Here is a 26,950-nt window from a genome sequence, read left to right as displayed (position 1 = left end):
ACGTACGTACTTGTACAATGACCGAGGCAAAGTTACATAACTAAAGTTTTCCCCCAGTGTCAAAGGTAAGATGGTTGCATACGCTGTCCAGAGCACTATGTACTGTGGTAAGACCTAGGGGCAGAATGTTGCCACATAATGAACACACGGACAGAGATAGATAGTGGAACTGAGTATGGGCACGTGCGCTCAACTCCTTTTTATTACCAGGGTCACATGTCCAGTGACGTCTGTGGTGGATGCGTGTGGGGTGATTGTAAGCCAACCCTCCGTGAATGGTTGGTGGTGGTAACAAGTACAACAGTAATCATTGGATCAGACACAGAGATTCAATCATAAAGGGTCAATAATTTGTGCTGCACTAAGGTACGGGTACCAGATATGAAATCATAGAGAAAAGATTCTATTGTAAAGGGTTCATGACTTGTGATACACTGAGGTAGGACAGTAGATGTGAAATCATTCACAAAATATTGTATTAGAAATGGTGCATGAGTTGTGCTCCACTGACGTAGGGGCATCGGAAGCATTCAGCATGTGCTCAGTCAGCGATTATGCTTGGTCTGGGGGGGCCGCACTGGGAGCAATGTCTCTTGCCTATTGGACAGCGTCATCTGCTATTGCGACTCAATGTGAATTGTGACCACAGTTCCCTCTAGGCCGCGTTCGCGCGTACCCGCGTGCGCGCGCACCTCCCCTGACGTCAGCGCGCACCACCTAGCGTGGAGCGCGCACACAGGATGTTGCTAGAGATTCGTGCCGCCCGCCGCTTTTAAAATAGAGCGGCGCGAACATGAGCCACTTTTCCAGAGGTGGCAGTGGCGGCGGAGCGGGCGTGAGGAGTGCAGGTAAGGAGGCGGGGGGGCTGGTGGGGATTGCGGGGATTATGGCGCTTGCAGCTGTGTGGGAGCGTGGCAGACTGTGGCCTTTTGTTTAAATATTGCTGATAATCAGAGCCCCTTCACGGGCTCCGATTAACAGCAATACTTAAACAAAATGCGACAGTCTGCCCCGCACTTTACTAACAATAGCGTAGACACTTTCCAAACACAGCGCATACTTTAGCACACGCTGTGTTTGGAAAGTGTCTACGCTTTTGTTAGTAAAGCGCGGGGCAGACTGTCGCATTTTGTTTAAGTATTGCTGTTAATCGGAGCCCGTGAAGGGGCTCTGATTATCAGCAATATTTAAACAAAAGGCCACAGCGGCTGGGGAAACGAGCGGAACAGAAGGCAAGAGGGAAGAAAGGCACAAAAATGAGTGGAACACAGGAGAGAAAGGCACAAAAACGAGTGGGACACAGGACAGAAAGGCACAAAAACGAGTGAAATAGAGGGCATAAAGGCACAAAAAACAAGTGTGACAGAGGGCAGAAAGACTGGGACAGAGGGCAGGAAGGCACACAAAATGAGTGGGACAGAGGGCAGAAAGAGTAGGATAGAGGGCATAAAGGCACAAAAAACGAGTGGGACAGAGGGCATAAAGGCACAAAAACGAGTGGAACACAGGACAGAAAGGCACAAAAAACGAGTGGGACAGAGGGTAGAAAGGCACAAAAACAAGTGGAACACAGGACAGAAAGGCACAAAAACAAGTGGGACAGAGGACATAAAGGCACAAAAAACGAGTGGGACAGAGGGCAGAAAGACTGGGACAGAGGGCAGAAAGGCACAAAAAACGAGTGGGACAGAGGGCATAAAGGCACCAAAAACGAGTGGGACAGAGGGCAGAAGGGCACCAAAAACGAGTAGGACAGAGGGTAGAAAGGCAAAAAAACGAGTGGGACAGAGGGCAGAAGGGCACCAAAAACGAGTGGGACAGAGGGCACAAAAAACGAGTGGGACAGAGGGCAGAAAGGCACAAAAAACGAGTAGGACAAAGGGCAGAAAGACTAGGACAGAGGGCAGAAAGGCAAAAAACCGAGTGGGACAGAGGGCAGAAGGGCACCAAAAACGAGTGGGACAAAGGGCATAAAGACTGGGACAGAGGGCAGAAAGGCACAAAAAACGAGTGGGACAGAGGGCATAAAGGCACCAAAAACGAGTGGGACAGAGGGTAGAAAGGCCACAAAACGAGTGGGACAGAGGGCAGAAGGGTACCAAAAACGAGTGGGACAGAGGACAGAAAGGCACCAAAAACGAGTGGGACAGAGGGCACTAAAAACGAGTGGGACAGAGGGCAGAAGGGTACCAAAAACGAGTGGCATTTGGCGCCACAGACACTCACGGTTTGGTTCCTGGCCCACATAGCCATGGTTGCAGCGCACAGAGACCCTCCACTGCCGCACACAGAGGAAAAAAATTAGAGGGAACATTGATTGTGACCCCTGCTGTTTGCAGTGTAGGTGGATGGAACAAAAGATGAAACATTTATGAAATACACTGTTGAAATATGTAGGTTTCAGGGACGTTATAGTTCAAATTGTGAGCTCTGCTGTCTGCAGTGTAGACTGCCATTCAGTGTTCGTTTGGACTTGCAAGATAAATGTTGTCTACTCTGTATATTATTACCGTTAGTTGTTTTCATTTGTGACAAATTCTTTTTTGTGGAAGCTATTGCTGGAAAACTGTAGATATTGGCTGTTTTACTAGGTTGACAATAAAGTTTAATGAACATTATAATTCGAAATTAGCATTTAAAAAAACATTGAGATTCACTGGAAAAAAACATAGGTTTCAGGGACTTTATAGTTCCAAATTAGCATTTAAAAAACCTTTGAAATTTACTGAAAAAACCATAGGTTTCAGGGACGTTATAGTTAGAAATAAGCATTTAAAAAACCTTAGAAATTCACTGAACAAAATCATAAGTTTCAGGGATGTTATAGTTAGTTGGACATTTCAGTCATACAAAACCATAGAAATTCCGCTGTTATAGTTAGTTGAGCTAACTATAACTCGCGCCCCCACAATGCACTGCTGATGGCGTCACATATTACATCATTCATGACATGGCCAGTAACATCACTGATGACATCACTGATGACTTCTCAAATGACAAGTAGAACGGCCTGGAAAACCTCTCTGCAACGCAGTGCAGTGGCGCTTACTGGAAGCACCTAGTTCAGCTAACTATAACTCGCGCGCCCGCAATGCACTGCTGATGACGTCACATATTACATCACTCATGACATGGTCAGTGACATCACTCATGACATCCCTGATGACATCTCATTTTTTTTTAAACCTTTATTTGTTGCGGTCAACAGAGATACATGACATTTACAGCATCAACAATCCAATAAAGCATAATACCTGTGGTACAGTCATTTGAAAAGCGTACATTCACGTGGGCTGGCTTATCACATCTTGGCTTAACAGCAACACATCCCCCAGTAGTCGGTAGTGTGAAGGCATCAGTGTCAGGGCACACCCCTTATGCACTCAGGGTTGTATGGAGTAGGGAGATTACAGTACCCTCGCAGTCACGTGCAGTGCGTATCATGAAGGAAGGGTGTCACATTGCCCGCGGTTTGCGGCTGTCTCAATCCTTACCAGGCGTTCGTCAGTATCACTGTGTATATTAGTGTGTCATATGTGTGGTATCTAGGGTGGACTTTCACTTCACCCGAGTGAGCGTTCAGTGTGTAAGTACTCTGAGTGATGACTGTCATGAGGCGGTACCCAGTGCCCAACCATTCAAAGGCCACCCCTACCTGTGTCCAGTCGCAGAACCCAATGTGTATGTATAACCCCTACTGGTCTACTGTTGTAGGATATTGGAAGGGCCAACAACGTGTGTTCTGTATATGGCAGTACACGACCTGCAGGTGTCCCAAAGCCCTCATCCTCATTCTGGCATTAAGCATCCCGCCCCTGCCCAAGCAGGGGGACTCTGTTCCCACCAATTAGGCGATGTGCAGTAGTGTACGTGTATCAGGCAACATCCATTTGTTCAGGGACCAGCTAGCTGACCCTCATCCCCAGAGGTATCACTGTGAGTCGCCTGGGACATCCAGTAGAGCTGCAACGGGGACCAGAAATCTCTGGGTCTACAGCGGACGGGCATCAGGTCTGCATAGATGCCATGTTGGTCTTGGCAGTATGTGAGGTCGTCCAGCCATTCTTTAAACTTTGGTGCCCTGCCTCTCCCCCATATGCAAGCTATCCTCCTTTTAGCGAGGAGCAGCGCAAGATCCACAAACCGTCGGTCCGACTTGGGTATGTCTTTGGTATACCCCAACAACATCATCACCGGGTCCAGTGGAATAGGGCCTGCAATCATGACTTGGAGCGCAGCATGTACCTGCGCCCAATATTCCTGTATCGCTCTACACTCCCAGGCCAAATGAAGGAAGCCCGCACCTTCCGTGCGGCACCGTGCGCACCTATCGTCGTCTGAGAGGTGAAATCGCAGCTTCCTGACTGGCGTGTAATAATATCTCTGTATAAACTTGTAGTGAATGATTTTCAATCGACAGCTGGGCGAAATGTTAGCCGTGACCGAGCAGCAATACGTCCACTGCTCGTCAGTGAGTTCAGTATCTAGGTCAGAACTCCAGTCATCCCGCGCCTTGAACACAGCCGGTGGACGCTGCGCGCGGATGTTAGTTTTGACACCAAGTGTCTCCCATCCAACACCAATAGCACATGCAAAGGCAACACTGTCCCCGGTTCATCTGGGAAGCTGGGAAGCTGGGGAGTATGTCACGCATACCCTGACAAAGTCTAATATAGTAAAACACCTCCATCGGCGTCGGGGGACCAGCCCGAAATATCTGATCTTTGGTACGAAATATCCCGTCCTGGAACAAATCACCCCATGTACTAAGGTGGACGCGCTTACACATGGACCGAAATCCATTTTCCAGTAACAGTGATAGCCTCGGGTGGTATGCAAGGGGCATTGCAGGTGAATAAAGCATGGGAGCTCCAAGCAGTTTAGTCACTCTCCTCCAGGCGTCGATTGTACAGGTAACTGTGGTGGCAGGCGTCTCAATATCACTAATCACTCCCATGAGCATGCCTTTGAGCGGAAGCGGATGCGCTATTCAATCTTCGGCAGCAATCTGCGGCATAAAGGGAGCGGGACTAACCCAGTAATAGGCGTACTGCGCCTGGGCACTGAGATAGTACACTTCAAGATCCGGCACATCGAATCCGCCCTTGTCATATGGTTGTGTCAGAACAGCCCAACTAAGTTGCGGTTGTTTACCTCCCCAAAAGAGGCGAAGTAGCTCAGTTTGCAGTCTCTTAAAGAAATAGGTCCCCGGGTAATAGGGAATGTTCTGGAAAAGGTACAGGAAACGCGGAAGGACGACCATCTTGATCAGGGAGGCTCTGCCTGCCATCGAAAGCGGGAGGGCCAACCAGCGAGTCACATTGTCTGTCAATTGTGAGATAGCCACTCCGTAATTCAGCCGGATAGTGTCCTCTTTATTGAGCGATATCTCAATGCCCAGGTATCTAAGTTCCGAACTGCACCACTCTAGGGGGTAGTCCAATGGGAATTGGTCAACCGAGGCCGTGAGGGGAAAGAATTGTGATTTCTTCCAATTAATGTGCACTCCGGAAATGCCGCCAAATACTATAAATTCTCTCAGAAGTGGGTTAAGGTTTTGCTGTGGGTGCCGCACATACAGTGTAACGTCATCCGCATATAGGGAAATTCCTATCTGCCTTTGGTTGCAGTTAAAGGCGCTAGCCTTATGTAGTTGCCGGACCCTGCAAGCCAAGGGCTCAATTGCCAAGGCAAAAAAGCAGGGGCGACAGGGGGCAGCCCTGTCTGGTCCCTCTTGTGATCGGCATTTGTGTAGAAAGCACACCATTTATGATGACTCTGGCGACTGGGGAAGTGTAGAGCAGTTTCACCCATGAGATGAATATCCGAGGGAACCCCATTCTAATCAAAATAGCCATGAGATAGCCCCATTCCACTGAATCGAACGCTTTGGTGGCGTCCAGAACACAGCGGCGACAGGCAGCTCAGGCGCAATGGTGGGTATAAGGGAGAACAGCGTGCGAAGGTTGTGCGATGTGGCTCGCCCCGGCACAAAGCCAGACTGGTCTGGTAGCACCAGGGTAGTCATGAGTAGGGACAGCCTAGTCGCCAACACTTTAGCAAGTATTTTCGCATCACAATTCAGCAGCGAAAGGGGTCTATAGGCGTCGGTATCTAATGGGTTTTTCCCTGGTTTCAGAAGTGAGGTGATCGCCACCTCCCTCATTGAGCCTGGTAGTATCCCCACCTCCAGCGACTCTTCGAAGACTTCCTTTAGCACCGGTGCCATGATGTCAATGTAACACTTGTAGAATTCGGCTGGAAGGCCGTCCAGCCCTGCAGCTTTGCCATTGCTGAGGGACATGATAGCTTCCCTAATCTCATCTAGTTCGAAAGGACACCCAAGGAAGGCCCTGTCGCTGTCGCTCAGCCAACATAGCGCTATGTCGTCTAGGAAGTTCCCGAACTCCACGTCGCCCTCCTGCTGCGTGGAATATAACCGTTTGTAGTGCTGCAGGAAGGTGTCCTGTATCCTTTTAGTGTCCTGGTAGGTCCCACCCTCACCATCAGTGATTTCCAATATGTGGGTAGCATAGCGCTGATGTCTCGTGAGCGCCGCGAGTACCCTTCCCGGCCGGTCCCCTTCGCAATATCGCCTAGCCGTCCAGTACTTGCCTCGGAACTTCACCTCCCTGGCAGCTTCCTCCTCAAAGGACGAGAGCTTGGATCTAAATTCCTCCGCCAGGTCAGGGCAAGGGTTTCTGACCATCTCCGCCTCTAGGGCTTTAAGTTCCAATTCAAGTTTAGTCAACGTGCGCACTATGTCCCTCAGTATACCGCAACTCTTAGCAATCGTGATACCCCTTACAGTCACCTTAAAGGCTTCCCAAATGGTCTCCACATTATCGACTGACCCCTTATTTCTAGGGAAGACAGCTTCTATCTCCTCACCAAGTTCATGCTTAAAGATAGGGTCAAGCAGGGCAGAGGGGAAGAGCCGCCACGGCGGACACACCCTGGCAAATCCAGGCATCTCTAATACAGCCAAGACAGGGCAGTGGTCAGAGTAGGTACGAGGTAAATGTTTTACCTTAACGACACCCCCAGCCAGGCCTCGCGAGATAAAGCAGTAGTCAATCCTCGCCCATGAGCGTGCGTGTGTCGTGAAATGCGTGCCTTCTCTAGACGCAGGGTGCGTGTGCCTCCAGCTATCTATTAGCCCTGCCTCAGTCAGTATACCTTGCAGTGTGTCTCGAGCTTTTGTGTTGTACTGTCCACTCCCATCTGACCTATCCGCCCCAGGAATCAGTGACAGGTTGAAGTCCCCCCCCCAGATAATGTGTGTGGCTTCGATCTCCAATACATGACCCCACAATGCCAGGAAGAAACCGGGTGTGTCAATATTGGGCGCATAACAATTCACAATTATGATCACATCAGTGCCCAGTCTGCCCCAAAGGATCACATACCTCCCCTCAGTGTCCACCCTCGCTCCCAACTTTTGGAACGGCAGTGCTTTATTGATCAGGATGACTGTACCTCTCGAGTAAGTGGAATATGAGGAAAACTCCCTCACAAGTGCCCATCTACATGCAAATTTAGGGTCGCTCTGCGGTTTCAGATGGGTTTCCTGGAGCAACGCTATCTTCACATGATGCCTATCTAAATACGTAAGTACATTTCTGCATTTTCTGGGGTCATTAAGGCCTCGAACATTCCAGGACAATATTGAGACGTTATTCAAGGCGTCATCACCCATGCTCACCATCGTACTCCTGAAAAAAGATCATGGCCAGTTCGCCAGCCCCCACTCGTATCGTACCAAGTACAAGTCTCTCCGCTGTCCGGGACAGTTGCAACTCCCATCCAGTAACGCTTACAGTCACACTAGCTTCAACATCTGCATTCATGCCATGAATATCTCCCGCAAAACTGCCTCTAGGCACAACAACGCATACCCCAACAGTCATACACCCCCCCTCCCCCCATATGCAGCACCCCAACTCCCTCGCTCCCAGTCCTTCCCCCTCCCACTGAAGCAACCCAAACTTGCCAGTACCATATCCCCTCCGCCCACCCCGAACCCCGTACTCAAGAACCATAGAAGAACTGTGTGGAGAATCCCCTTCTGGGGGCATCAGAGGTACACACCAATACACCCCGATAATCTCCTCCCGCCCGCACATGCCATACGGGAACAGTCAGAGATGGGGGGGTGGTGCCTGGTATACATTACCCCTGCAGGTTAGAACCTGTCCATCATACCAACGTCTCTCATGGCATCCTCCCCAGGTGGAGAAGATGCCAGTCAATTCAAGTGAGCCCGTCCATGTATCAGCTGCTGCTCACACCTCCTCCAATATTGCCACCAGCCTGTTCATTCCAATAAAAATCCCAACCTTGGATCACAGTGTACGACCTGTCTGCCCTTCCACATCTGGTCCACACAGCAATGAGTCTGCAACCCAGATCCTCAAACCAGGTTAGGACATCCAAGGCTTAGACAGGCCACAGGATTCAAACCAAATGTCAGTGCAACAACAGGAGGTCAACCAATCAATAGTAAAGAGGCATTCTCAGTCTTCAGCATGCTCCAAAGGGTCCCCGTCCGCATCGCCATTCTCCTCGTTTCGCCTGTCTCTTCTAGTAGCGTGGAGTTTCTTGATATAGTCCTCCACCTGCTGCGGAGTTGTGAAAAAATATTGTTCGCCCTGATGAGTCACCCTGAGTCGTGCCGGGTACAGGAGTGCGTAATCCACCTGCATGTCTCTTAGCTTTTTCTTTACATCTAAAAACTTCTTCCGCTGCTCCTGCACCATAGGCGTAAAGTCCGGGTATATTGAAAAGTGCACGCCATCACAAGACAGGTTTTGATTCGTCCGCGCTGCCCGTAGTGCCGTGTCGCGGTCGCGGTAGTTAAGCAACCGAGCGATAATAGGCCGCGGCTGCGCCCCTGGCTTGGGTTTTGGACCCAGAGAGCGGTGCGCTCTTTCGACGATAAATTGACTGGAGAAGGCCTCCTTGCCCACTGCAGTGATCAGGATTTTCTCTGCATATTCCTCCATACGGCCAGTGTTGGTGGATTCCGGCACACCCGTGACGCGAATGTTATTGCGCCTGCTCCTCGCCTCCAACTCCTCATTCTTCGCCGCTATCACTCGCAGAATGTTGTCCATTCTGGAGAGGCGCGTATCGTGGGATGCCGATGCGTCCTCCGAAGCAGAGATACGTCGCTCCGCTTCCGTCAGGCGTTCCTCATGGACCTCCAATTTTTGTGCGACCCCATCCATCCTTGAGGACAGGCGGTCCACCTTGTCCACTATCGTGGCGAAGCCCTGCCTCATTTCCTCCATCATTACTCGCATCTCAGGGACCATGGGCGTGGAGGGGGGCTCATTGCCCAATGGTTCGTGGGCACCGCCAGCGCCAGCGGTGTTTCGCAGCTGTTTCTTAGGGGCCGCAGGCTCAAAAGAGAGCTTAGGTTGTCTATTGTCATTCTTTCCCATTGTGCGCCGCCTGTAGGGGCCTGAGGTGCCCGGTGAAAGTCGATCGGTGTGGTCCTCGCTGCCCTTTGACAATCCTTTGTGCATTCGTGCCCCCCTATGCAGCGTTTGCGCCTGTGGCAGCGCCGTCCGTGTGAGGAGCAGGCCAGCAGCGCCCGAGTGATCCCCGCACTTCGATGTGTCCCCAGCTCCAGTGACCAAGGCTAGCCGATACTGCACACGAGGGGGACTGAGGCCTCAGCCGGTCACGTTGTGTGGGTGGCGGGCAGTGGTGTGCTGGAGAGGAGTAATTAAGGTCCGTTCTGGAGAAGCATTGGGGGGGGGGTGGGGGGTGGGGGGAGGGAAGGCCCACCGCGCCGCCAGCGGGCAGCAACTCTCGCAGTCCGATCTCAGCCTGTGACCCCCAGGGGGCTCTTGATGCTCCTCGACCCCCAGCCCCCAGAAGCAGCGAGCTCGCAGAGGGAGCGGGGGCACCGCCGGCAATCCGCGGTCCAAGGCCGGGGTCCCGGTTCAACACCTCCCGGCCCAGGCGGCAGTCCACGTCTCCGCCCGCGCTCTCAGCAGGGCACAAGTCCGCCGCCCAGCACCCCTGCACGTTGTTGCGGCCAGAGGAGGGGGGAGACTCACCGCCACTGTTGTCCGCCGAGCTCCGGCAGGTCTCGCACACCCCGGGCAGTTCACTCCGTCCCTGAGGCCTGCCTGCCTCGTGGCGAGCCCCGACCTCGCGTGGTACATTGCCCAGGCTCCTGCGCCGCCCCTCCGCAGCAGTGCGTCCCGGTCAGATTTCTCAGTCGGCTAATTCCAGCTCCGAACGTCGGATCGCCCCCAAACTCGGACAGGATCGGCAGGATACATAGGCTCACACTCGCTGAGAGTTTCAGGTGGATACCTGCAGGCTAAGAGGATAAATGCAGGATAGTTCTGAGCAGGCAGCCAGAACCTCACTAAAGTGCAGCCATTAGCTCGTGCGCCCTCTAGCGCCCCCCTCTCCCTGATGACATCTCAAATGACATCACTGATGACATCATCTTTGTGATAGCTTGGCAGATCTCCTCTCACCCTAATATAACCTTTGATACACACACTCAAAAATAGAAACTAACATTTTCAAAACAATGGAAATACCAATACTACTTACAACACACCTATTCAGTAATTCCAAGATCTACACACACATGCACTTTTTTACCAACAGACCTATACAGTCACTCATACATGTACTCACTCGTCATATGTACTCATACACCTATACATCCTGTTACACACCGACACTCATCCATAGAGTTACTCACACACAGTCACACATGCAAAGTATCAAACATCCATTAAATTGCATATACAGTTATACACATACCACCACACTTACTGCTACAGAAATGTAAACAAACGTACTCTCTTAAGCAATCACTTAGAGAAATACATACTAATTTACACAGGAACTCTTCCAATCTCTCACTCTCACATATACTCACTTACATATACACCAATACTCACATATACTAGTTTAAAACATATGTGGTTACTCATAAAGACACTATTGAGACAGTCATTCACTCACTAACACACCCATACACACACTCATCCAACCATACAGTCCTGCACACATGCTGTTTTCAACACATACCAACAGTGAGTCACTCATTCATGCATCTATGCACTACGTAATATTCCCAACAAACCATACAGACACTCATACGGATACTCAAAAAACCAACTAATAACCTATATAGACACTCATGTACCTACTCACCAACCAATGCAGCAACTTATACACAAAGTGAGATACTGATACAGATATTTACATATTTAAACATTACTCACTAACCCATGTATTGACTAAGATACACCTAATCAGTCAGTTATACAATCAATAAAAAATATATATATATATCTGCTACTAAATGGAAATATAAAGAGTTTTGGCAGCACCTATTTGATGGTCTGTGCGCCCGTCTTTGTGAAACATCTATAAACGTGGGGTGGAGAGTGATAGATAGATATATTAATATATATATAAATATCTGTAATAATGGAAAAGTAAAAATGTCCTACCTGTAGATGGAGAGTAGAACTGTTTGATTAGGAATCTGCAGGTAAATCAAGTATCCACCAGAAACATTATTACCGAAGGTAAGTAAGTTTTCCTTCAGATGGATACTTCTACCACCAGCTTCCTCACCTTGAATACACTCCTCACCTTGAATACATTTCTCTGACAAAATAATTGATGTGGTGAGTCTGAAAGGATGGCTATACAAGGAAATCATGTAGTACTGAATGCTCGAAATGCCAATTGAAACAGGAATGTTTGGTGAAGATGGGAAGGGATGCCCACTTGCTGCTTTACGTATGTCCACCACGAGCACTCCCCTCACCAGGATTGTAGTGAAAAACGTTCCTCTGGTGAAGTGACCCAGATTTGCTCAGGTGGCTCCTTCTTTACTAAAGCATATCAAATATTTATGCACAAAAGAATCCAACGAGAGAGTGTTCTTTTCTGGACTGCTTTTCCCTTCCTTTGGCCTGTTATCCTATAAAGAGCTGATCTTTTGATCTGATCTGTTGTGCAGTCAATAAAGAAGCGGACCACACTTCTATGGTCTATCATGTGCTGTTTCTGGTCCTCCTTTATTTGGTGTGGTGGGGTTAAAATATGTGCAGGGTGATAGACTGACTAAGATAGATGGGAGAGACCATCTTTAATAGGAAACCCAACTAAGTTCGAAGTACTAGCTCGCCAGGAAGAAACATGAAAGAAATGGACAAACGTTTATGACCTTCATTTTGCTAATGTGATGGACCCAGTTATAGCAACCAAAAATACAGTTTTGAAAGTTAGGGACTGCAACTGTAAAATGGGTAGAGGCTCAAACGGAGCCCACATCAAAAAAGAAGTTAGAAGCAATTGCTAGTCCTATTGAGGAACAGTAAACAGTGTTGGTGGAAATACATTTTTGAGTCGCTTCAAAAGTGAACCACCACTGGTGACAAATAAGAATGATTGATCTGGCATTCACAAAAAGCCGGCAAAACTGCTATATTTTCCTTTTGCTGCACCCACAGCACCCCATGTTGGGCCAAGATAAGCCAACTGCGGGATGTTGGCTTAGATTACCTTCAGAGCATTGATTTTGTTGTTGGAACACCAGGAAACAAAATTGGGCAGTGTGCCAGAATAGACATAATTAAGGAACGAGGAGGAAATAAAATAGCATTGACAACCTATGTCGTAAGGCAGAAATCTTGAAGGAAGGTGGAGATTAGATATAGAATGTTCCCACCATAATCAGGAGAGGAGATCCATTCTGAGTGTAAAACAAAACAGAAAATGACCAGGTGTGGAATATATGTGTATCTCACCCTTCTCAGCTAATCCAGGGCAATGAGAAGGGCGTGGACTCTGTCTTGTCTAATCTTCCTTAGAACTTGAGGAATCAAAAACATGGGAGGAAACACAACATTAAGTAGTATCTCAATCCCATAAGGCCCCCTGTAACAGAAGCTGGAGGGCACAGAGCAGCAGGCAGTGGGTGTTCTCATGAGTGGCAAAAAGGTTCACTGGATAAAAAAGCCCAAAGGGCGAAGGGCCCTTGAACTACGTCTGGGTGGAAACACTACTTATGATCTATGAGACACTGTTAGCTAGGCTTTGCTCTGATGTTCAATAAGTCAATTAGATGGTTGGCAACCCTCCACAGCCCTCTCCGGTTGGTTCTTGAGGTAGAGGATGACCTCCTGCGATCCCACACCTTCCTGTCATATTGTCAGTTAAGATCTAGACTGGCTATCCCCCGAACAGACTGGAGGAAGTCCTTGAGCGCTAACTAAATTGCCCATAGATCTAGCAGATTGATGTGTAAACTCTGCTCCTTTGGAGACCAGAGGCATCTGATCTCCAGATCCCCTTGATGCATCCGAATGTGGACCATCTGTCACTTTTGTACGACGACTGCCGTCCTTTATGAGGATCAAAAAGCAAAGAGAATAGCACACACCTCTGTACTTTTATTATGCTCTTGCATCAACACTGCTGCTCTCTTTTATAGCAGGACCACCACTGTTTGCTGCACGATGTTGAGATGTTCTGCAGATTGACTGTTGGGGAAGCATTCTAGCAGTTGCTGCTGGAAAGGTATGTCCTGTTGGTACAAAGTAATGCTCTTCCAGGCCTATAAATTAGAGAATACATATCCTCCCACTGGCAGTACATTTACTTTCAGCCAAACTACTGTGGCTTCCTGGTGGTGCTTGGGAGGAGAAATAGGAATTAACTTGTTTTTCATGGTCTTTTCCTCGGCCTCTGTACAGGCGCAGGAGTTAATTGATCTGCTGTTGCATTGAGGCTGATGAAAATGGATGCTATTTGTAGGGGGTATCCCCTGGTACAAGATATTGGTTCGCAAAAAGTGCTTCTCTCTGATGCTTGAAGACCTAATGACCTATCTGTAGCTCGACCCTCCATAAAATCTTTCGAAAGCAGTATCTGTCTTTTTGCCAAAAAGTTTCTAAACATGAAAAGGAATGTCTATTAAAGTATTTTGACAGTCTCCAGTAAAGCCTGCGGCATGGATCCAAGCAGTTCTCTTTAGGGGAATTGAAGAGCTCATGGAATGAGCACTGGAATCAGCTGTGTCTAATCCAGTTTTTATTATGTGATGGCTTGCATCATCTCTGTCTCAAACCACCCCAGCAAAGTGTGGTCTGAGGTGGTCTGGTAGGTTGGCAACTACCTTAGATGCCATATACCATAGGCCATGTGTGTAGTGACCAAGAGGGCATGTTGCATTCATGGATCACTGTCCTTTAGTCCTGTTAACTACTTAAGTAGTGATAGGGTGTGGCCATGGTTCCCTCACTGTCTCGATCACTGTTGCATTAAAGAGAAGAAAGGGTTCATTAGATGGAGTTGATCTTTGTAGAACCTCTTTTAAAATGTTAGGATGGTGCTCTAGTGAAGGAAGGGTAAGTTCTAAGGTCGCTCATGGTTTTTTCAGCATTAAATGAAAATACACTATTTCTGGTGGAACTGGACATTGGGCTGGAAGTATGTCTATTTGAGGAGAAGTGTCAAGTCCATTGGCTTTCTGAAGGGATGTGAGGTCTGTGGAACCAGAAGAAAGGAAGGCATTAAAGGGACTTCAACATGTGTACGCGCCTGACCTTGACCCAAGTCTAAATCAAATAGATTGTGAATATGGACACAGTTAAGACTGTTAGGGTCCTCTCTGTTCCCTTCCTCCTTAGGTAGACTCCCTTCTTGGCCATACTTTTTTGACTGGCAGTAGAGGTGACTCAAGTGATGTAGTATCACTTGAGGCATCAAAGGTGACAGTGCCAAGGTGATACTCTGTGTTGGTCCTGGCATTGGTGATGGTGGTGGTGACGGCCCTGGGACGTTAGCCTCAAGGGTACGTAAATTTTAAATAACAACCTCAGGAGGAGTGCAAATGGCACATTCAGCATTGGAAGGGAGCAGAATGATGTCCCATACAGACCCATGGGGCCAGGTGGCACACCAAAAGGACTCCTGTTGTTTGAAACATCTCTAGCATCTCTTGGAGGAACAATGCTGGATTTGTTCTTGGTCCTGGAAAATCAGGGTAAGCCTGTGTTGGTACTGAGAAATCCAGAGGCAGTTGGGGTTCCAGTGTTGGTACTGGGGTCAGTGGAGTCAGCAAAGCGAATTGAGGGGACAGCTCAACTAACTGTGGCTTCAACAGAGATTGGAGTTGGGTATAAACCCTGGGAATCCTACCTCAGTATTTGTATATGCTGGGGGGAGACGAGTGGTTCAGCAACATCTTTTTCCCTTGAAGATTTTGATGAGGGAGAGGAGAAGGAAGTGGACCTTGATCTGCAGCAACCACTTCTGTGGCCTCCCCCCTTTTCCCCATCCATAACAAGTTTGGCTTCTTGTAAGCTTATTGCCTTCTGCTTCATGTTCCAGCAAAGATCACAACTCAACGGGTTTCGCCTCAAGCTGAGGCACCATAGATTAACGTGTAGAGCTGTAATAGAAATTTGTTCATCACATTTCCAAAGGGCTTTAATTCTGACGTTTTAGGGGGTGTCAGTGTCTGTCATCTGCACAGCACTGTAGGAAGCTGGCTTTTTATGTTGTTCACCAAAATGAGTTACACTATGTTGAAAGTCCAGATGACCCCTAATGTTTTACAGGCCTTAAACTAATAATCCCAAATGCTCTCTTTGTGGTAGTGTAGACTAGCAGGTTAGGCTTATCTGAGGGTAGTGTTGAGCATATGTTGTACTCACAGAGTCAATAAATGAGACACATAATCAAGAAGAAACTCGAGACCAATTTAGAAAAATAACAGATTTTTATATAATTTTAGACACCAGGATTATCAGAATCAGATAAGTACTTTAGATGTTATAGATTTTCACAGGAAAATCAGTAGAAAGTCAACCTGTCAGATTTGAGCAATAAGCCTTGAATGCAGTAGTGCTATCCTATGGCAGAATCATTCACTGCATAGGTACACTTACAGATGACTTACAGAACTGTTCTTCTGGACTTAAGGTAAGTAGGGGCCTCAGTCCAAAGAAAGTAACAGCAGTTTAAGTTTACCTGCCCTGGGTGTCTGGGTGCAGAGGTGCTATATGCAGTGATAGCTTTGAACTCTACATGCTAAAGTCAATGTGCAGAGTACCATTTACATTTACATTACCTGTAAGAAAAGTACTGGAGGTGGGGATGGGGGTGCCAGTCTGGCAGAACCTGAGGGTGGGGAGCTCAGCTCTTGAGAGTCACAGGACCACAGAGGCATTGTCGATTTACTTGAGCACCGGCGGGGGGCTCGGGTGCAGAGGAGTTTAGTTTGGTGGGTCGGGCTATCCCTATTCTTGGTGAACCTGCAGAAGAGGGAAAGAAACACAGCAGTGCCACTCTCAGTGTGGAACTGGCCTCTCTTGAAGTCCCTTGACGTATAGGTAACTTTTGGCGGTGGTGGTGTGTGGTGGTGTGAACACAAACAAGCCTTGGTGCTTGCAACTGGCTCTGGTACCCCAGGTATTGGTGTAGAGAGGTTCTGGGAAGACTCAGCGTCTCAAGATCTAGATGTATAGACGCTGCTGACCTCCTGGACACTTGGTGACCTCTTCTTGGTGAGTTGCTCCCTCGGTAGACCCGATGGTCAGCAAAACAATGTACCAGATAGATGCGGTCAGCGCTTGCAGGTGCAGGAAAGTGTCTCTTCCTTTCCAAGGGAGATATTGCTTGTTCGATGAAGTGCTGGGCAGACCTGCAAGGGTTTGGGGAGACTGTTTCACTTCTGGATGAGTCGGTCTTTGTGATTGTTGGGACAGCAGCAGCCAGGCAGGGATTTACGACAAGTCTGGTGCTGGTCCGCAGTTCTCCCATCTTCGGCTCTTCTTTATCCCTCTACTTCTTTCAGGCAGACAAATCTGAGTCTAGTGTCTAGGGGCCACCTAAATACTACATTCAAGGGTGTTAAGGGGAGTGAAAGGTAGTAGCCAATGGGCTGCTTGCCCCTGGGGTCACTAACCCACCATATGACCACTTCCTGTTGGGAGTGGGGATACCCGTGTCCCAGAGTTCCAAATCCCACCAAACACAAGATAGTGGAAATTTTCTTTAGTGGAGCACATCAGGTAGCCCAACTTAGGAGTGTGACTAGCCTGGAGGTGCAACACACCTACTAAAGACCTAATTTCTCAACCGTTTTTTGTGGCAAATGGGCCTCAGACCAGGTGTTGGCATTCTCCAGGTCTGGAGGTAGTCGGTGTTGCATATTAAATGTGGCAGAAGCTTTGAAGCAAAACAATCAAGCTCGTCAATTCTTCCCAGAGCAAGACCTTAAAGCCCTGGTCCAATCGCTGGTCCTCTCCAGACTGGACTACTGCAATTCTCTTCTTACTGGCCTCCCCAAATCCCACCTGTCCCCCCTTAAATCTGTTCTCCATTCAGCAGCTCGCTTCATTTATGAGGCCAAAAGAAGCGACCACATCACACCCATGTTATCCACCCTCCGCTGGCTTCCCATCGAGGCAAGATCTATCTACAAGACTACCTGTATCACCCACAAAGCCTTGCACTCCTCCTCTCCTCGCTACCTGGCGAAGAAACTGAAACTCTCGGGAGGCTCTAGACCATCACGTAATGCAGAAAATTTACTGCTTGAACCTCTTACTTTCAAGAAGGAAAGATTGATGGCCCAATCCTTTTCAGGCAATGCAGTGAGAATCTGGAACTCACTTCCGACTCAGCTCAGGACCACCACCTCCTCCCAGGCCTTAAAAACTGACCTCAAAGTTATCCTCCTTCAAAGACACTTCCAAATTTAATTCACACCCAGTTTTATCTTCACTTTACACTCTTTTGCACTGCGTCCATCACTCTCACTATCTCTTGGATCCTATAGAGCTCCCTATATACATCACACTATTTTGAAAACATTCGCAAGCTCCCCTCTCTTAGAGAGAGGGTTGTAGCCCTTGGTTACACTAGTGAGCAACTAGAAGGAGTTCCCAGATGATGAAGCATTTCACTTCGGTGAGTGATGGGATTCCAAAATGTTTTTAAGGATTTTCCTTTTTTAAGGATTGTCCTCTGAGAATAGGAACACAGTTCTTTAGGTCTACTCTTGCAGAAGGTTCGGTTTAGACTCATTAGACCCGTGGATAGGTTGATTGTTTTGTGAGTTATTATTGGGGAATATATCCACGCATGGTCTTTAAATGTTCCCTTAGACGCTCTACTCTTTGTCGGTTATTATTTTTTAGAAGCTTTGAAGCCTCTGGTCTTGGTATGCAAATTCACTAGCCATCCTGCTGGAGGAGGTAATAACACCTGCTCTGGAGCAGACATTGTTTCCTGGCCACAGAGAGTGCCGGCTCTCACCTACAGGGGGTCAGAGACTCATCTGTGGTGGCAGGTTGGATGATACCGGTCAGCCAGCACACTAAGATACTAGTAGGTTTCAAGGGGCACCTCTAAGGTGCCCTCAGGGTGCATGTCAGGACAAATCCAATACTGGCATCAGTATGGGTTTGGTAAGACGAGGCATTTGATTAGAAACACTATTATTTTCAGTGATCTATTATGGAGTTGGGTAACTCATAATGACTAATACCCAGTACATATACTTAACATAGTTCCCTGATCACTTGAAATATCTAGCAATAGAACTAGACATCACAGGGGCATATCTACACATGCAGATGTACTCTCACATGTAATATAACACACCCTACCTTAGGGCTTTTCAGGCTTGCTGTAGGAGTGACTTATATATGTTGCATGCAGTGTCTGTGGGCATGACACACAGGGTGTGCTAGGTCATGTTATCAGAAGGGTGTGCACCTTTTTACACAGCCTGCAGTGGCAGTCTGCATGTAGTGTTAGTGAGGGTCCCTTACGGAGGCACAGTACATGCTGCAGCCCTTAGGGACCCTCTTTAGTACCATGGCCTAGGTAACATGGGTACCATGTACACCAAGGGTGTGAAAGTTCTTGCCAGCTGGGTTACAATTGAACATGACAGTTTTAGGGGAAAGAACACTGGCACTGGGGCCCGGTTAACAAGCTTCAGTGCACTGTCAGAGTCGAACAACTAGCATCAAGCACTTCAAATGGGAGCAAAAAGTGGGGGGACATTTGCAAAGATGTCAAACTTGCTACAAGCACCAAATCTCTTTCCTCATGTGAGGTGAAGAGTGAAGCTCCGGACCCACATCTAAAGACATTGTAAAAATGGAACTGATATTGAGTCCCCAAAGTGCCTGCTTTGTGGCTTCATTGACTGCATCACATGTCCACTTCCAGTGTTGATATGGACCAAGTGCCAACTTCCAGCGCCAGAGAGGTATGACATAGGTTTCAGATCCAGTCTGCCATGGAATAGTCAAAGGGGAGGAGTCTGTAGGTAGAAGTAACCTAGTAATTCACTACAGTTGTAATTTACAAATGTTTCTGTAGCTCACAAATTCCTCCTGTCTGCACTTTGGTAACTTTGCATGTCAGTTTACTGGGGTATTCCATTGCTATGTCCTCAAACATTGCTTGCTTATACCTATTTTCTAACCCCCTGTCTGCGTAGTTTGTGTTGCATTAAGTATCCTTAACAAGAACTATAGGATTGCACCTTACTTTAAAAAAAATATTTTCCATGCAGTAAAAATATTTTTCAAGTGAATATATATCTTCCTATGTAAACAGGTACTCAGCATCTGAGTGAAACATTGCTGAATCATTTTAAAAATCGGCTGAACTCTAAGATAGTTATAATCAATTCAGTGCCCCAAATTGTTTAGAAGAGAATGTTAGATGACTTCATAATTCTTAAAAATGTGGGCATAACAGTTCTAAAAATGCATTCTGTTCTTTGTAGTAGTGCATATAAACTCTCTGAGAAGGCAAAAAGGATGTGTTTTAAAGCATGAATGATCCATTCTTTTAAATGTGTAGATTTCTTTCAAACGGGTTATCGTAAGACGTACACATTTTATTTTAAACGGTGCTCACAATATCTTGAAATGCACCCAATTTCGAATTGGTTGATTATTTTAAATGAGACCAGAAATGAATAACATTTTCGACTAGCTGATAGCGCACTCACTTTCAACAAGGCCAGAGAAACCATGCAGTGTCCTTTAAAAAATGTCCAGAAAGATTTATTAGGAAAAGCACAGCATTCTCCAAAACTCCAAGAACTGTTATAAATGTTGTACATAAATACAACAGAATTGTAAACAACCTATATGTTGCAACTCTTCAAAAGGTGCACAGATTAGATTTAAATTATTTGAAGAATTAAGATTATATGTACTGAATCATTCAAGAAGGCACGGAAGTCCATGAATGAATGAATGCAAGTCTTTAAAAATCACACACAATCTTTTCAGGGAGTACCTACTATTTCTTTTAATATTAAATACTTGCTGTTGTTAAATGACACTTGTGCAGTTTACACCCTTTCTTCCCTAAGTCATCAAAGCACCTTTCAGTAAACCTGCATTATGACTTTCCAAACATTTCCATTGCAGCCCGAAGTTTCACTAGTTTTGTTTGGATGAGCGTGTGCTTATTTCATTAAAACCTGCTCCAAATGCTTTATTATAAATGTGTGTTTAAAAACACACAGTTAGGACGTCTTTTTAGAAGTTGCACATCATTTTTTTTAAGATGTACAGAATTAATTAACATAAATTATTCATATGAAGTTTGAAGAGTACTTTAAAGAAACTGTGGACTGTGATGCAGCCTAGCTCAGAACTTGATTGTGGGCTTCAATTTTGGCATAGCTGTAATATTGCCCCTGTTGTGGTCATGCCAACTTTAGAGTTGTCCTCCCAGATCCCTCTATGTGCAGAAGCTGTGACACTCCACAGGTCACAACCGGCTTGGAGAACCAATGTGTATATAGTGAATGTGGTACTTGTATTTTAGAGCTGACCTTATCCACTTCTGCCACACTTGTTATGACACTGCTTGTGATGCAGTAAAAGTCAACAGGCGGAATATTTTGCAGTGGCGCATCTACAGTGCAGTGATTCATTTCTAATGGGCTCAATTTCTCGGTTCTTACAGCAAACTGGATGAAGATTATCTTTACATGGCATACGCTGATATCATGGCAAAGGTATGTTACACCGTGGCCAGCATTGTCCCAGTTACTGTTCTTGTTCTGTGTAAGGAAACTGCCAAGAAAGCAGTAGCATTACTATAGCACTAATTGGATAACTCCCCTCCCCAAATGTTAATCTATCCCCCTCAATGCTTCCCATTCCTTCTCTGGATTGAGTCCCCTGCTATGGCTTATTCCAGCAGTGAGGCCCTCATCAATAGCATCCTATCTCATATCCCGTGTACTATTCCAGCACTTGGATCCCCAGCAGCAGCACAGTGGCTATGACACTGTAGCAGATTAAATTAACAAGACCTGAATCAAAGAAAGACCATCTTAAGAGTCTATGAAAGTAGTTCACTCATAGTACAGCATGGGTTTGAGAAATACCATACTTTAATACAGCCTTGTTTGTCCTTCAATCATTAGAGCTGTCACCTTGAAGAGGGTGGGGAGGAAGGTGAAGAAGGAGAAGAGACTGAGATTCCGTTTGAGGTTTGTATCCACACTTAACTTGTGTTGATGGTACATATACCTTGCTGATGGGTTACCTTTGTGTCAGTTTTTCCCCTGTGATTTTCCCCTTTCCTCTTAAATGTAGGAAAAAGAGATGGAGAAACAGAAGTTGCTGTACCAGCAATCCCGCCTGCACAACCGCGGCGCTGCCGAGATGGTGCTGCAGATGATCAGCGCTTGTAAAGGTGAGTCATAGTGTGTATCTCTGGTTCCAGGTGTAGTTCAAATTCTTTGAAAATATACATTGTTCTGTGTAGCATGATCATACTTGTTTCTACTGATGTAATAGCCAGCTTAAAATTACTCTACAGACTGGTGTTCCCTAAAGAACTTAAGACAAAGGGGACCAACTCCAGTTTTTTCTGTAAATGGTTGCAATGGTATCTCCTGAAGGAAGGGAGGTGAATGAGACTCACTTGAAATCTGCCTGCAAATGGAGACATGTGCATTTCTGAAGTAAGTGCATCAACACACTAGGATCTATTGCTAGCTGCTGAGCAACCCTCATCTCAGTCTCAGTTGTCAGTAAAGTGAAAGTGAATTTCTGATGAAGACTTCTAGCTGCAGATTCCTCACCTTTTGAATATTCACCAGGCGTCAGACTGAATCCAGAAACTTTATAGCATTATCTCTGCATACCAGAAGGTAGCACCATGCGACTTCGCACTAACACCATTCCGCTCTGGAAATGACGTGCTGCAAAGGCACCACTCTTGCATGCTGATCCTGTTCCTTTCTTCCTACTCCATGAGATATTGGATCCAGAGCTCGCTCTCGTTTATCTGAGACGCTTACACCGATATTTTACATGTCTAGTGTTCAATGGCTGTCACCTCCTAAAACACCAAATTTTAGGTCCTGTAGGACTGTCATAAACAAATATCTGTGACAGATCCCGATAAGGTGTGCCTTTGGTGCATGGGGTCAAGCCATGACTCCAAGACCTGCGGCAACTGCTTGTCTATGAACCTGAATCTCATCAGGGAATGCTAAGGGAATCTTTACGTTGCCAAGCATAAGAAGACCCCCCCCCGCTGGTAGCATTATAAATCGCACTCCATGCCCAAGGCCTACTCTCGGTCCCATTTCTGGAATCAACAGAGCCGCTCCAGAGGTCGGTCCTCATCGTCCTCCAAGTCCTCAGATAAGCGTAAGCAACACACAAACAATCAAACAGAGATTCTGCTCCCTCACACCACCTGCATTCGCCTGAGCAAGCTAGTGGTGGTGCCACCATTCTTTATCTCGCTCCTGAAGTCGACCGACTTCAAAGCCGATCCCACCGTTGGTTCCTGCCCAATCCTAGCTTCCAGAGCCTTCAGCCACACCACATCAGATCGAAGAGTTCCACACAGCCATGTTCTGGCTCTTTGGATTCCTTCAGACTCCCTCTGGTGATCCTTTGGGCCTCAAGGAGCCAAGAGGGCTTCCACCTGTGACACCAACAGCGGGTTTGCCCTTATGGTCAGCTGGATTCTCCACACTTGGGTTACCTCCGACTTAGCTGTCAGCGGCAAGAACCACACTGGTTCGGGGCACGTCAACGGTGATGCACACTTCGTCACCTGAAGAAGTGGCACTGTCTGTCCTCTCTGACGATAGTCTGACATCAACCCACGTTGCACCTGAATCATCCCATGGCTCTGCTTCCCCCACTCGTGACCCGAGTGATGAGTGCGCTCAACACTACCAAGATGACAACAGGTATGAGAAGTTACAGGAGTCTAGTGGCCTTGATACCTCCCCGGAAACAGGTCTTTTTTCTTCCTCTGGACCAGCCACAGAGAAATGCATTTCCTACACCATGGTTATGCATACGGTGGCTGAAGCTCTTGACTTCCAGCTCCCCACCTTAGAGGTTAAAACTAATGTCCTGGTGACTCGGCTTTTCTTTCGCAACATCCCTCGCCAAAAAGCCTAGTGGTGCAGGCTTCCACCAGCCGCTCTAACTTGGACATGCTTCCCACCACTCAACCTGATAGGGAATCTATGCGAGTGGAAAAATGTGTGTCTCCTTTTTCTACTAGCTTTGCCCTCTTATCTGTTAATGCCAGCTGTTTGTTGGGATGCTACTAACGTCCTTTGTGATTCAGTAGCACAAGTCTTCTCTGGTGTGCCCAAAGACCTTTGCCCTGTAATATATCAGGCAATTCAAGATATTTGTGATGCTGCCAAATTCACAATTCATTGTGGCTTGGACACCACCGATTCCATCGGGTGGGCCATAGGCACCAGCGGTACCATTTGCCACCATGTGTGGCTGCAAACGACTGGGTTCTCTGGCAATGTCCAGTCCTCCCTGATGGAAATTTCCTTTGATGGGACTCGCCTGTTCAGGGAAAAAGCTGCATTTTCTCTTGAGCGCTTTAAGGAGACCAAGGCTACTGCTCACTCTCTGGGCCTTTCAGCCCTGCCTCGCCAACCGCACCAGTTCCACTGTTCCTTTCACAGCTTTGGCTGAGGTGTTCCTTACCTCAAATCCATCCAAACCCCACCAGGAACCCAGTAGTTTCACTGTAGAGACAGTGGTGGCTACTGCCCCAATGGGTAAGGTCAACGCACCACCTAGTCTGCCGCACCACCTTCAGCCCCACCTGCCAAATGTCTTTAGCGTACATTTGCAGGGACACAGCTACTCAAAATTGTCACTGCGACATGTTGGTTTTACAGCTTGTTCTCGGGGTACACCTTATCCTTTCTCTCTTTTCCTCCGCACTTACTACCGTCCCTTCAGTGACTGACTGAGGACCATCTTTCAATTTTGCAGGAGGAAGTGCAAGACGTTTTGGTCAAAAGCGCTTTTGAGAAAGTGTTATTGCCAGAAGTAGGATGTGGCTGATATTCCCACGACTTTCTGGTGCCCAAGAAAGACATAGGTCTTCCACCTATTCTAGATCTGCGCCCTCTCAATGCCTTCCTCCAGAAGGAGAAGTTCAAAATGCTTACCCTTGCCCATGTTTTGTCTGTCCTCGACCCTGGAGACTGGATGGTAGCGTTGGACCAGCAGGATGCCTATTTCCATATTCATGTCCTGCCAGCCCATCAGCACTGTCTGCGGTTCATAGTGGGCGAGGAGCATTTTCAGTTCACTCTTCTCTCCTTTGGTCCTACAAGGCACCCATCGGGTGTCCACAAAAGTGATGGCAGTGGTGGAGGCATACCTTTGGAAGTCTGGGGTGCCACTCTTCCCCTAGCCTGGCAATTATCTGTTGTAGGCCAGCTCGCCCAGTAGTCATCAACCACCTACAGACTACTGCAAACCTTCTGTCATCTTGGGGGTTCACTGTCAACCAAAGTCACACCCTACTCCTCAGATGCTCTCCTGTATCAGAGCCATTCTGGACACGGACACAATTCGGTTTCATGCCTTTCCCCTGGGAAATAGAGTCCAGGACATTCAGGCTATGATCCTGAACTTTCAGCTTCGGTCCTGGATTTCATTTGGGTCGCCTATGAGGCTGCTATGACTGCTGACCTCCTGCAACCTGTTGAAGGAGGACGCCAGGTGCCATTTGCGGATAGTGCAGTGGGATCGGAAGTCCCAGTGGGCTAGCATCCGGGGAACCTTTGTCTCCACATTCAGATTTTGGAAGAAACTGCAAAAGATCTGCAGTGGTAGTTATTGGGCTGCAATTGGGTCATTGCCAGACCCTTCTCCCTTCCCCGCCAAGAGCTGACATTGGAGACCAATGCATTGCTTCAGGGTTGGGGTGGCCATCAGGGGAAGTTGGAGATTAGAGGACTTTGGTCTCTGGCAGAGTTCCAGCTTCACATCAGCCTTCAGGTTCTAAGGGCATCCCCTGGACGTTAAAAACCTTTCTGCCATCCAGAAAGAGGTGGCTGATATAGGTACTCCCGGACAACACTGCTGCCAGGTAGTACTGCAACAAACAAGGCGGGGTGAGGTCACAGGTCCTGTGTCAGGAGTCCTTGCGCCTCAGGAAATGACTGGGTCATCAAGCAATTTTCCTGGTGATAAACCACCTGGCAGGGTCGTTGAATGCCAGGGCAGACAAGCTCAGCCATTGATGCCTAGTGGAACACGAATGGCCATCACACCCAGTTGGCGCAAGGTCTCTTCTACGAATGGGGAAAGCCTTGACTTGCCACATCCAAGAACGTGCAATGGCAGATGTTCTTCACTTTGTAGTTTCCAAGGCTTATCTCGTTCTGAGACGTGTTTCACCTCAAGTGGAAGGCAGTACTCCTGTATGCCTTTCGCCAATACCGCTACTGCCCTGAATTCTCAGGAAGATCAGTAATGACCTGGCCCAAGTCATTCTAGTGGCTCCGGCTGAAGCACTGAGAGTATGGTATCCTGAAATCAGGGGCTTGAGCATATGTCTTATAACCAGTATGCCTCAATAGGAGGACCTATTGTCACAGCAACAGGGCAGGGTGCTGCACCTGGGTCTTTGCAATCTTCATCTTAATGCATGGAGATTGATTGGTGACAGGTGATCACTTCCTATCCATCATCCAGGTGTGGTCATATTGCCAACCAGTCGGCCCTCAATGCAAACTTTGTAGACCTGTCGTTGGGACAAATTTGTGACTTGGTGCAGCACACACCAGATTGACCTCCTCCAGACCGTATTATTTACCATTCTGTTATTTGTTGTGTCTCTTCCCCAGCAAGGCTTTGCTTTGGCCACAGTTAAAGGTTATCTTTCGGCCTTCTTAGGGGGGCCGGATCAGCCCTCCATTTTTAAGTCACTGGTTATGATTAGATTTTTGCAAGGACTGCTACAGATTTCCCCCTTCTTCTTTTGTAATGCCCCATTAAAGCCCATAATCTGGTCCTGACTTATCTGATGTGCACTCTGTTCGAGCTGCTTCACATGTATCCTTTATGGTTCCTTACTTTCAATGCCATGTTCCTCATTGCCATTGTTTCTTCACAACATGTGTGTGAGTTTCAGGCTCTTTGTGTCAATCCGTCATACACTTCCTTCTTTCCAGGCAAACTGGTTTTGCAGACACAGGCACCCTTACTGCCAAAAGTTATAACATTATACCACGTCAGTCAAACCATCGCCTGTTCAGGGTTACATGCTCTGCCTCACACCCCTAAGGAGGAGAAGAGACTTCTTCACTTGGACCCCAAAAGATCACTGAGCTTCTACAGAGATCGTACCAAAGACCACAAGGTGGACAATCAGCTCTTTGTGGGCTTCACCGGAGGGAAAAAAAGGCAAGCTAGTGTAGAAGACAAACATCTCTTACTGGCCAGGGCTTGGCATTCAGATCTGCCATTCAATAGCAAAGAAGCTTGGGTTGGGCCCAAACCAGTTACGTGCTCTTACTAGAAGGGCTGAAGCTGCTATCCATGCATTGGCATGCAAAGTCCATGTTCTAGACATTTGTCAGGTGAGTAAGTGGGAG

The 26,950-nt window shown here is 47.4% G+C and overlaps 1 protein-coding gene across 11 annotated transcripts in view; it reads left to right on the top strand.

The window, feature by feature from the left end:
• The window catches only part of RYR1 (ryanodine receptor 1), a 1,215,008-nt gene that overhangs the window by 843,978 nt on the left and 344,080 nt on the right, over positions 1–26,950 (top strand). For all 11 annotated transcript variants that reach the window (XM_086938669.1, XM_086938668.1, XM_086938662.1 and 8 more), the window contains 3 exons: positions 21,013–21,064; positions 21,479–21,544; positions 21,651–21,750. In XM_086938669.1, coding sequence (XP_086794795.1) covers positions 21,013–21,064; positions 21,479–21,544; positions 21,651–21,750 — 218 coding nt within the window. The remainder of the gene's footprint in view (positions 1–21,012; positions 21,065–21,478; positions 21,545–21,650; positions 21,751–26,950) is intronic.

This window comes from Lissotriton vulgaris, chromosome 9 (assembly GCF_964263255.1).
Source record: "Lissotriton vulgaris chromosome 9, aLisVul1.2, whole genome shotgun sequence".
NCBI lineage: Eukaryota > Metazoa > Chordata > Amphibia > Caudata > Salamandridae > Lissotriton > Lissotriton vulgaris.
The sequence above is the reverse complement of the archived record's forward strand: the minus strand, read 5'-3'. Positions and strand labels throughout refer to the sequence as shown.